Genomic DNA, 12,521 nt, shown 5'->3' with positions numbered 1-12,521 from the left:
TTATTGTCACAAATCATTTTTAAAACAGTCTTAATTTTTCTACGTCAATGTAACGCTACCTCTAGTATGTTTTTTTTTTTAATTCTATAAAAATAGATTATAATTTCCTTTACATAAATTAAGACATTTGCACCATAACTTTTTTCACCAGAATGCAGGATATGAAGTGTTTGATGCTCAAAATTTCAATTTTGCTCAAAAGTAGAGATCTCAACCCCCCCAATGTTGAACCCAAAGTTACACCCTTGAATGCAACTTATTTTGCACACCAGTCCTATACCTCAAATGAATTGGGGAGTTGTTTCAGACTCTGACTTTTCTTTTTATGTTTTGATATGGGTCTTAAATTTCATTCAAACTGGTCTTAAAGGGTTCTGAAATTTGACTTGGTGAAACCTGCAGAAACCCTGTTAAATTAAAGTAAGAAGAAACTGTACCCTTCAAGTGCTGCTCATAAAAAACGCCATGATGTTACCAGATATGACCTTTTGTCAGCTGTGAGTTCTGGCTCCAGGTCCTGGAACCTGTAATCTTTTCAAGCGTCACCTGAGAGAAGCCACACCTGTGCACGTGTACAGTACACACAGTCTGTACAGTACACACAGTCTGTACAGTAGGCTACAGTCACGTTACTGAGCTCAGCATTCAGTGAGGTTGACTGGAAGGTATGTTCAGAAAAACTATTCTCGCGGGAAAAAGGTGTGGGCGATGATGACGAGATAGACACTGAAAGACGATGAGATAGATGATGGTGGTGGTGATGATGAAATATGAATGCTATCTGACACTGTTTTTGTTGACGTATATTAGAAACGCCGCCGAGTTTATTACGGTTCCGGCACTTTGTCCAACGCAATCCTGGAAACAGGAAACTTTTCGACAGTAAAACGTAAGCCTATTCCTTTTTTATTTTTATTATTTTTTATTTATTTTTATTGACAAAATGCAGTATACAGAGAATCAGGTAAACAGTAATAGCACATGGACACGTAAGCCTATTCCACTTTGACTTTTCTCGAGAGGGTGACATGCTAGACTAACAGGATCCCTTACGGTCTGTTCGTAATAAAAGCTCTGTATTACAGTATTCACTGCAAAGTGGTATGTTTCATTTTAAAAATGTTAAAAAACCAATATGACACGCTGTGTAGGTACCGTTAAAGGGCATATGAGCGAATAATATGTGAAGTACCAATGGCAAAATAAATTAGAACACTTTATTGATCCCCTCAGGGGAAATTATTTAGTTGCTGTTGCTCACAGTCACATTCAAGGTAAAATAAGAGTAAGAAAAGAGCAAGTCATTAAGTGTATACAGTAAATAAGTAACATATCTAAGACATAAATAAAAATGTTAAGTAGAAGTGAGTGAGATTAGGTTACAAGACAGATTGTTTCAATGGATTGTACAAACTCTATTGTAGTGCAGTGTACAGTATGAATACAAGTAGCAGCTGTTGTGAAGAGGGCAATTAAAGATGGTTGTCCTTGGGGGGAGGAGTAGGAGTCCCCACTGGAGGAGGGAGAGCAGATAGGAGGTGTAGGGGGGTGTTGGTTTGGTCTCTGAGTTGACTCTGGAAGTCGGCAGGGTGGGGGCTGCTGAGTTAAACCTGTTAAAAAAAGTTTCAGTTCATTTTCCCTATCCACTCCTCCCTCAATCCCATTGTCAGCTGACCTGAAACCAGTGATGGTTCTCATGCCTTCCACACCTCTCTCACGTTGTTTTTCTGGAGTTTCCGCTCCAGCTTCCTCCTGTCTTTCTCTTTGGCCTCCCTTATCTTCCATTTCAGGTCCACCTGTATCTTTTTTTAGCTCCTCTCTAATAGGCTACCAGCTCTAAAAGCCCTTTTCTTGCTGTTTAAAATGGCCTTAATGTCCCTTGTTACTCATGGTTTGTTAATTGAGTAACAATGAACAGTCCTTGTTGGGACAATGGAGTCGACACAGAAGTCCAGTCCGATATGCACTCAGTAAACCCATCGATGTCCCTACCATGCGTCTCACTGAGTGCATTCCAGTCAGTCACCTCAAAACAGCCCCTACGTGATTCAAAGGACTCTTCAGACCATCTCCTCACAGTTCTGGTGGTTACAGGCTGTCTCTTTAACCAGGGGTTGAGGTGGATCATGTTGTGGTCTGACCTGCCCAGAGTGGGCAGGGGTGGGGAGAGCTGTATGTTATAACATACAGTCATATATAAAAGAGATGATTCGACTAAAATATATTTTGACACCCCAGCAAACTGTTGTGTAGTTTACATGTTAAAGAAGTGCGGAAGTCTTATTTTGAAGTTTTCTTGACGGCTGGGTGGGACGCCATGTTTCCTCCAGCAGAGGGCGGTAAAGTAAAGTCAACTCCGGACTACACCAATGCGGTTTGCTCATAGGGTTTGCTGCTAGTCGGAAGTACAGTTCATTTTCACCGGGCTTGTGTGGCTTCGGACCATATGGACAGCCGTGTGGAATACAATGGGTAAGATGTATTATTCGTGAAATTGATAGTGTTCTTCTGACGTTAGTCGGAGCCACAGGGGCTAACGTGTCTGTGGTGTCCCAGTGGGTCGCCCCACAGTGACGCTGAGAAGCAGACAGGAAATTTAGCCGGCGAATAAAGATAGTTTAAGTTCTCCTAATACATCCATGGTTTAAACTGAGAGGACAGTTGATTCAACTCCAGGGTAACTGCTTGTTGAGAGGTGTATTTGTGTACATGCAAACGACAGCTTCAAAATCGACATAGTTTCATTAAACAGTCTCAACTAAAATAATTTAAAAAGCATTGATTTCACTGCTACTGGGGTTTCTTTCCCACACCGTTACGCGACTTGGACTGGGATATTTCTGGCTTAAGAGCTGTGATGTCAACTCTATAACCCTAATCTCCATCTTAATTATTTTGTAAAGGGTTCACTGTGAAATAGAAATAGTGTTGTTATTATGACAGTGAGTGACATGCATTTGTGTAAAGCGAGCTACAGTGTAGCCTATCTGTATGTGTATGACCTAGGATGTACTGTATCTGAGTTGTTACTAATCTACACTGTACATTTGTATCTGTTTCCAACATAGACTTGGATGCTGCATCACAGCTTACATTTAGACCACTGCAAAAATACTGTTCTCGAAAACAAAAGAATAAGAGGGGATTCGATATTTTGAAAACAACATGACAACAATGTATTTGCATTAGTTGAAATCAAGCTCAAAATGATTGCTGATACATTGCCAAGTGGTTGCTTAGGCTATTTCTTAAAACTGACTGCTGAGTCATTGCCATATTGTATATTTTCTATAGACCTTTTCAATGGAATTCCATTGCTAGGCAACATCCTGGACCTGTGTACTTCCTGGCATATGATGTCATTCACACAAATCAGGAAATCATTGTGTACACTATGTTTACAACTGTGAATGACCATTTCACAGTTGTAAACATAGTGTACACAATGACAAATAGACTCCAGACCTTTTCAATGGAATTCCATTGCTAGGCAATAGCCTGGCCCCTTGTTAACTTCCTGTCAGTTGATGCCATTCACATACACTGCAACAGGAAATCAACTTGGGTCCATTTAGAGTGTTAATGTTTACATCTGTGAAGAGGTGGTTGCTAAGGTGCTGCTTGGTGGATGCTACACAGTTACTCATGTACAACATATAGTTGTCTCTTTTTAATTTTGTTCCACACAGCTTAGGGCTGCACGATATGAGGAAGATATATGATTGATGATTCACGATATTGGAGGGATTGATCATTTTTGTATCGTTATCTCATTTTAATTGAAAAATATTAACATTTAAAAAGTTGAAATGATTGTAGTGTGATTTTTGCGAGGATCTGTACCAAACAAATACTTGTTTCTTTAGTCTGTAGGATAGGATTTGTCTCTGCAGCACCACAATACTTCATCCACAATGGTTTGACACATATTTTGCCTTTAACAAATATGTCAGTATGTGATTTGGATATTGCACTACATCATATTGCGATTTTTATAAAATTGTGATTAATTGTGCAGCCCTAACACAGCCAATATGTAATTGTTATTTTATTATCTTTTTCTTAACACAGTGTCGGCGCTTTTCAGTTTTTGGGTGGGAAATTGCTGTTCTAGTGTGCACTGAGGGCCAAAATGGAGAGGATGTTTTAAAATGTAGCCACGCTAGTGTGGATGTACTTTAAAGTTTCAGTAGGTTTCTTGTCATATTTGCTGAAACGGTCACTATATCCTGACAGTAGGAGTGAAAACTAAACATGTTCCAGTGCTTCCCCCTAGTGCCCCTAATGTCATTTGCAAGTTTACACCGTGCCCAAAGTAAAGTAAAGTAAAGTGCTGGAGTACATTCATTTGCAAGTAAGAAACCCATATAAGAGTTGAGAGTCAGCTGCAGTATCATGAAATACAGAACAATGGCTGAGTAAAGCTACTGTGGCTGTGTGTGTGTGTGTGTGTTGATTGTTGGATGTGTGAGTGGATGCGGCCAGTTGCTGTTTGTAGTGATGAATGGTAAATAAGGCGCTTTTATCAAAAGCACTTTACAATTTGCCTCTCATTCAACCATTCACACAAACACCCACCCACTGATGCAAGAGCGTAACTTTGGGTTCAACATTGGGGGGGGGGTGAGATCCCCACTTTTGAGCAAAATTTAAATTTTGAAAATCAGTACACATTTGCTGGAGTTTCCACTCCAGAAAAACAACGTGAGAGAGGTGTGGAAGGCATGAGAACCATCACTGGTTTCAGGTCAGCTGACAATGGGATTGAGGGAGGAGTGGATAGGGCAAATGAACTGAAACTGTTTTTTAACAGGTTTAACTCAGCAGCCCCCACCCTGCCGACTTCCAGAGTCAACTCAGAGACCAAACCAACACCCCCCCCCCACCTCCTATCTGCTCTCCCACTTCATTTCCTGCATTCTGGTGAATTTTTCTGCAACAATTTGTGCCTTCTCTGCATCAAGTTATGGTGCAAATGTCTTAATTTATGTAAAGGAAATTGTAATAGGTTTTGCGGTGGGTTGCACTGGCCAGTTTTGTAACCCCCCCAATCCCCCCTGTAAACGCCTATGCACTGATGGCAGCGAGCTACCATGGAAGACACTGGCCTAACCTTCGGGAACAGTTTGGGGTTCAGTGTCTGGAGCCATAGCCGCCCTCATGATGATTGTTAACCTGTTTCCTGTTTGTCCTCCACAGACATCAGCAATAATGCCACAGCCCAGAATGATGCTGGTGGTGACGGGAGATGACTTCGGCTACTGTCCCAGGAGAAACCAGGGGATTGTAGAATGCTTCCAGGCTGGAGGCATTTCTAATGTGTCACTGCTGGTCAACGCCTCTGCTGCCAAAGAGGCAGCAGATCTGGCTAAAAGGTAGGCTAGTGCTCTCTAGTCACCAACAGTACATGTGACATGTTATTAGCAGACTAAATCAAAGGAGCAAAGGCTGGTTTGTAGACCTGGCTGCCCCATAGTCACCAAAGTAAATATTAGAGCCATTTTTCACAAGCCACATATGCCCAAACATTGTGAATATAAAATGCCATTTTTCAGACGGACATATCAGGAGGAAATTAACTTAGTTTGAGCCACACACTTAAGTAAAGCACAATGGGCCAAAGTGCTGATCTGGGAAATTAGGGAAATATTCTGTCACATCTGCATCAGCAGCCTCACTGGTCAGCCTTGGGTTTGTTACCAAATGCACACACAACTGGCACAAAGTCTAGGTATAAATAACCAGAAGCTAAACACACACAGAATACACACAGTGATAAAGACACATACAATGCAGTACACACACAAGTTTCAGAAATGCCATCCAACAACACAAGGATAACAAGGTTGGTTAATAGCAACACATTTTCAAATACACAAACGATACCAAGTGGTTGCTGGGACTCTGTTTGTTAGGGTTTTACACTTTCTTGTAAATTCTATTAGATTGAAGTGAAAAAGGCTCCTGTTCATTTGAAAGTCCAGTAAGATTGTTCTGGAGAGAGGTTGGATATTCTTTTGACGTCTTTTAGAAAAGGTACCATTTGACACCATTTTATTTTCTGCCTCTAGGGGTCTCTCAATCTAAACCACGGGTGTAAACCTGGACTTTTGATGATGTTGTGACGTTGTGTGGCCTCATGGGAGGAGTTGTCTTCATTGTTAACCCCCTCTGCCGGTTCAGTTGTATCTGGTCACGGACGAGTTAATCTATTAAAGTTTTGTTATTTGTCAACGTAGCACATTCATATCAATCGGGGCGGCCTCCTGCTCACATGGTAGAGCGCTCGCCCCATGTGGGCTCAGTCCTTGCCAGTGGCCCGGGTTCAAATCTGACTCGAGGCCCTTTGCTGCGTGTCATCCCCCTCTCTCCCATTTCCTGTCTCTCTTCAGCTGTTACAAGTAAAGGAAAAAACCCTAAAATAATATATCAATAATCAATCAATAAATTGGTTCTCTACTGTATTACTGTGTTGCAAAGGATCATGTAATTAATAAAAACATGCTGTATTGCTGTTACTAAGTATAAATCTGTGACATTGTATCATTTACCATTACTCTGACATCATTTGATGGAAGTCAGGAACTGCAGGGGTCAGAGGTTATATAACGCCACTGACAGGCGATCAAATGAAACGCACCGTGCCATTGGTTAAAATTACAGATTGATCTCGCTTTGAACATTGTTGGAAACATTTGGAATAAAATATATAACATAGGTATAGTCCTCTTTAGATGATTTAATGCAGAAATGCCCCTACACACGGCAGTAAGCATGATCGGGCTGCGTACAGTAAAGGCAGTTAGTCTGTGTTACCTTATTTGACAGAAATCGAAGCATTTACCTGTTATTTCGGACAATTTGATATATTATGCTTGAGTAAATAAAACCCTAATTTACCAGACTGGTTAAAAAAAAGTATATTAATGTTTGAATAAATATTAATATATGTTTACGTTCTGCTTGTTTAACAGTTGTTGGTAAATTGCTCTTAAAGCAACACTATGTAACTTTTCCCGCTTCGGTCCCCCTACAGGTTGGAAGAGGAATTGTCCATTACATTACATTGTCCAGTTCATTCCAACTACAGATCCACTACCCGATCTGGCAAACTTGCATAATGTAATGTAATGGACCATTCTGCTTCCAACCTGTAGGGGGACATAGTGGTGCTTTAAACACATTTAGAAAGGATTTTAATTGGTATTTTTATTCTCAATTCTTGCCATTTTGGTACAGGTGATTTTCCTTTTGAGGCTGGCTAAAACCTCTTTGAACATAATATGACAGAAGTTTCTCTTTTCTTGCCAGGCACAACATCCCCATGGGCCTCCACGCCAACCTGTCAGAGGGCGTTCCAGTGTGTCCGAGCCTGCAGCAGGCCTCCACGCTGGTAAACCAGCGAGGCTTCTTCCATGGGAAGATGGGCTTCCGCCAGGCGCTGGAGAGAGGTCAGCTCAGCATGAAACAGGTACACTGCTCCAGTGCCCAGCTTGGGATCAGCTAGTCATGTTGGGCAACACACTGGATCAACATCTATAAACTTATTATATATGAAACATACACACGGATGGAACAGGGTTAAACACAGAGAATACAGGAACACATGATACAGTAAACAACAAGGAAACAGGAAATCAATTAACATAATATAACAGGAAATACTACAACGAAAACCACAACCATGTCAGTAACTAACTCCTTTTAATATGCAGCTACCAAGAGAAAAAGAGGAAGTTGTGTTCTCTATTACGGTAACTTCCAGGTTTGTTCTTCCTTCCCAGGTGGAGCTGGAGTTGCGGGCCCAAGTCCGGCTGTTCAGGGAACTGACAGGGCACCTGCCCCACCACATGGACGGACACCAACACGTCCATGTCCTGCCAGGTAAAGCAAAGGGGGACAAACACACACAAACTGTAACTGCTGCTGATCCACTGATGCCCACTACATGTCTCAACAAGCTGCACATGTCTCAATAAGTCACATAAGTAACAAATAAAAGAATCTTAGAACGGGTAACAGTTATTCATCTTTTTTATAGAATTTTTCACAGGCTTGGTACATGGCACACAGCAGCATGTGGCATACCATTGTCATGGAGGCAGACTCCAACTTTTTAGACCAGTTAACATAAACAGAAAGCATATCGGCGCTGTCAGGCAGAAACCTTGTATCTCCATATTTTGTCATTTTAATTTTAATTTCATAAATCAATGCTATTGGTCAGCCTTTACATCTGCCTGTGGGTTTTTATAAATATTTGAACAGTGATGAGGCAATTTCATCTGACTTTGTTGATGGTAAATAGCTAAATATAATTAGCTTCATTTCCTGAAAAGCAACAGTTTTGGCCATACAAGAGTTTTACCCGACAGTGACAATATACAGGTGAATGTACAGTATAATAATAATAATAATATAAACAGGTTACAGACGTATGGAGAAAAAAACAATATCTTAGTCAGACTTATCCTCCACCTTTATATAGTCCTGATTCGACGTACCAGAAACGCTAAATGTTTCTCCAGAGACAGGTTCCAGGAGCTGTCTCACCAACATCCTATTTTGTTCAGCTATGAGCAGCTCAACTTAACTGAACAAATTAGGATTTTTCATTTGACAGCTCCTGGAACTTGTTGGAAAAAAGCCTTTGGAGTCTTTGGAGAAACATTTAGCTTTCTCCGTGTCCAAATCTAAAATTGGTATTGAGTTTACAGTCCCATAAATCCCAACAATTGATTAGCTGGAACAAGAACATGTTTACTCGCTTGATAAATGACTATTAATTGGGTTATCAGAAAACTTGCCAATTATTTTCTGTTGATTGACTTATTGTTTCACTAATAGTGATAGTAATAGTAGTTTTGCTGTAATTGTTGGCCATGATGATGACTACATTAAGTCCATGAGATAATGTTAACCAGCAGAGCAGCTGCGGCGGGGCTGGGGGTATTGATGTTGTTGTGCTGGGTGTTGCAGAGGTGCGTGAGGTGTTTGCACAGGTCCTGTCAGATCTCAAGATCACATACACTCGAGTTCCAGTGGAGCCAGGTTTACACAGCTGTCCAGCCGTGTCAGAACACCTCCACACATTCTACACAGAGGTGGAGAAGGACGCGCTGGATTCCATCCCTGTCTTCACACGCTACGGAATCAGGTCTAAAAAATATTCCCAAAAGTAGCAAACAAAGAGAAACAAAAGGGACTGGAGACCCCGGCCAAAAAGACCAAAAGATGGGAAGACGCTGAAACAGCCTCGCAGTGGGCCGTCACTCCCCGCGTCTCCCCCTAAATTACCTAAAAAGGGTAGAGGGAGGAGGGCAGAACGAGGGACAGAGAGACAGAGGAGGAAAACTAGACACACACACCAGAGGCACATGTAACAGGCACACAGATGGATAACTATCTAAACCCCTTTAGATTAAATCAGATTAGGTCACTTTATTAATCCCTAGAGGTGAAACAGGTGCTGTTTTAACAAGAGGACATGAGTGTAGCTCAGAAGCTCCTTAGCCACTTCACTAAAAACAATATGACTTTTAAATGATCCATTAATAAAGGGACCAATAACATAGGCATTATATGTTATAAAACCTTTAAATTATGTCACAGCTGTGGGTACAAAGAGGTTCTAAATAGATAGATAGATAATATAATATATTATATATATAATAATATAATAATATATGTAATTAACAGATATTTTGATAGAACATAAGCCAAAAAAGTGTCCGAGCATGGACTCAGTTCCGTTAGATTAGATTAGTGTGAACAGGCTCTAAACATGTTCATCTATGCCCGTGGCTGTCAGTCTGCTGCTGTAGGGAGTTGACGGATTGATTATCTGCAGAGTGCCTCCCCGTCTATGGCTGACAAACACTAATACCTTTCCCATGTCCGCAGGTGGCCAGATGTGTACCTGGGACTGACCACCATGGGCCAAAACATGTCAGTCCCCAACCTGCAGAGGGCCCTGAGCCATGCCTTGGCGGCAGGGCCTTCTTCGAGCACTACCTGCAGCAGTGCATCCGGCTGTCATCCGCCTGTGGTCACAGCAGAGCTCATGGTCCACCCGGGTTACCCCAGCCACCCCCAGGAAGGAGGCTGTGGAGAGGGCCCCGACGACTTCTCCCAGTCAGCTGACAGACAGCACGAGCTGAGCGTGCTCAGAGACCCGTCGCTGCTGGCCCTCTACAGCCAGGAGAGAGTGCAGCTCTGTGCCTTCAAAGACATCTGAGGACTGCTGTCTTACAGTGGCAAACATGTATGTAGGGCTGGGCAATGTAGCGGTATTATATCCATATCGTGATATGAGACAATATTTCATCGAAGATTTTGGATATCGTAATGTCGTACTATGACACAAGTGTTGTTTTTTTCCTGGTTTTAAAGGCCGCATTTCAGAAAAGTGTTCTAGATGTTCTATTATTCGCCTTTCCCCACTTAGTCATTGTAGCCACATCATTGGTGGTTATTTATCTAAACTCTCATTGTGTAAATACTTTGTGAAAGCACCAATAGTCAACACTACAATATCGCCGCAATATTGATGAGTGATGATATGATTTTCTCCATATCGCCCAGCTCTACGTGTGTGTATACTGTAGAGAACCAAAGTGAGTGAGTCCCATTGACATCCGTAATACCACAAATTATTTTAAATCTGCCCTAATTCATAGTATGTGATAGAAGGTGAAAGTTTAACAAACAAAACAATGTAACATAGTGGTAACTATTCTGTGAGAATGGACCTGTCTCTCTCTTTTAGTCCAGACGTGGCTCCAACAACAGCCCATCTAATCTTTCTTTTTGTTAAAGACAATTTCTAAAAGCACAGAAAGATGTACACTGCCACGCTGGTAAAACCGTATGAAAGCTGTCGTTTTTTAATGCTATCTAAGACATCATTAACATTTAAGTAAGTAAGACTGTGGAGCACAGAAGTACCACATAAAAACTACAGTAACCTATAAACTGGAATGTAATGCTCTCCTTAAAGTATGTCGAATAATGAAGAGGTGATTGTTGAAGTTGATAGAAAAAAAGTTTGTTCTGTATGTAAGCCATACCAGGTGCTGCTACCAACATGCCAGTAATTGCACAGTCATATGTTTTTATAATGTAGTTTTGTCCATCATCATGCACAGCAGTGACCAACTAGAGTGGACAAGTTAACAGCTGAGATCAGGGACGATTAGACAAGTTGGGAACAAACCAGCAGGCTAGTCAAACTTATTCTGCCCCACTTCCTGCTTCAGCTCTGACCTGCTGTACTCGCTGGAGTTGTGTTTTCTTGTACATTGAAGGATTATTAGTATCAACTCAAAGACACCGAACTTCAGTTTGACCTCCAGATATTTAGATAATCTGGATAAACTGTTGCTTGGGTTTCTGTCTGATTGTCTTGGCTGCCCTGTAGTGATGTCATCATCTCCCCAGATGTCAGCTTTAACTCATGTTTTAGGGTTATTGGGTTTAATGTTATTACTGATGAATGAAACTACAGAAAGAAGACACGTTTTACTAGTAAACTTTAGTTTTCTTTTAAGATGAGTTATTATCTGATCTTGAGGTTCAGACTCTATTCTTACCACCTTCATTATTTCAGTTTTGTGCTCTCTGTTGCATATGCCTCAATGAATGTGCTTCAGGGGTCAGGTAGTATTCTATCATAGAAAAACTCTGCCCAGTGTAAAACAGTGAAGGGGTGGGTAAAATCAGCCTGTTGCTAGTTGTACAAGTGAATGAAGTCATGTAGTCGTTGTGGTTTTTATTAAAGAGGGTGAAGGGATGATTTCCAATAATCTCAGGTCTGTGTAGCACTGAACATCTGATAACCTGCCAAACGTGTGTCTCTAAGAGAATGTTATTTTAACACCACATTTTTAAATCACCTGTAACACTACAGTATGTTTGTAATATTTACAGCTGGTATCTGGGTATTTGAAATCCTATATTTTGATAAAGTGTTTGTTGAAGCTTTTTTATACATTGCTATTTGAATTGTTACAAAGATCACAACTGAAGAACTGAGCTAATAAATTATGTCAAAATGATGTCTGATGTTTCTCTGTCTGGATTCTGAAAGCAACATGTTAATCTTGAAAATGGGGGTTAAGAGTCAGTGGGGGTCTGGGGAAGAGTGGCCCTGTTACTGGTCACTGCAGAGCCCTCGCAGCTCTGATGGCCGGTGACGGCCAAGTCTGAGCCTGCTGCGCCAGCGCCAATTATTTTCAGGATTATGTGGTTCAGGTGGTGAGTTATTGTTACACACTAATAAGTGTACCCAAGGTCAAGCATAAACCTTGATGTCAAATCCTGTTTCCAAAGTACAAGTCAGTCAACAAGCTCAGTCATTTCCCAAAACTCCTCATAAAAATCTCATATTTTTACACATAATGAACAAATGTGAAATCTTGAGGATTGAATATAGAAATACTCTCCTCAGTATGCCTTTAGAGACCATCCCTGAGGAGAGACAAGGGCTTTTTCACATAAAAAATCCTCATTCACCATATTGA

At 41.1% G+C, this 12,521-nt stretch overlaps 1 protein-coding gene across 4 annotated transcripts in view; it reads left to right on the top strand.

Moving 5' to 3' along the window:
- The first annotated feature begins 108 nt into the window (after window positions 1-108).
- ydjc (YdjC chitooligosaccharide deacetylase homolog) overlaps window positions 109-12,521 on the top strand; it is a 13,562-nt gene continuing 1,149 nt past the window's right edge. The window contains exons 1-6 of one of the 4 annotated variants that reach the window (XM_078249966.1): window positions 109-889; window positions 5,200-5,375; window positions 7,312-7,471; window positions 7,785-7,884; window positions 8,980-9,157; window positions 9,904-12,056. In XM_078249966.1, coding sequence (XP_078106092.1) covers window positions 5,212-5,375; window positions 7,312-7,471; window positions 7,785-7,884; window positions 8,980-9,157; window positions 9,904-10,237 — 936 coding nt within the window. In that variant the 5' untranslated portion in view covers window positions 109-889; window positions 5,200-5,211 and the 3' untranslated portion in view covers window positions 10,238-12,056. Of the gene's footprint in view, window positions 890-2,362; window positions 2,473-4,830; window positions 4,924-5,199; window positions 5,376-7,311; window positions 7,472-7,784; window positions 7,885-8,979; window positions 9,158-9,903; window positions 12,057-12,521 lie in introns of those variants that run through there. The other 3 variants (XM_078249965.1, XM_078249963.1, XM_078249967.1) reach the window with 3 other exon arrangements.

The sequence above is a fragment of the Sander vitreus genome, chromosome 5 (assembly GCF_031162955.1).
Source record: "Sander vitreus isolate 19-12246 chromosome 5, sanVit1, whole genome shotgun sequence".
Classification (NCBI taxonomy): Eukaryota; Metazoa; Chordata; class Actinopteri; order Perciformes; family Percidae; genus Sander; species Sander vitreus.
This window is presented reverse-complemented; position numbering and strand designations above follow the sequence as displayed.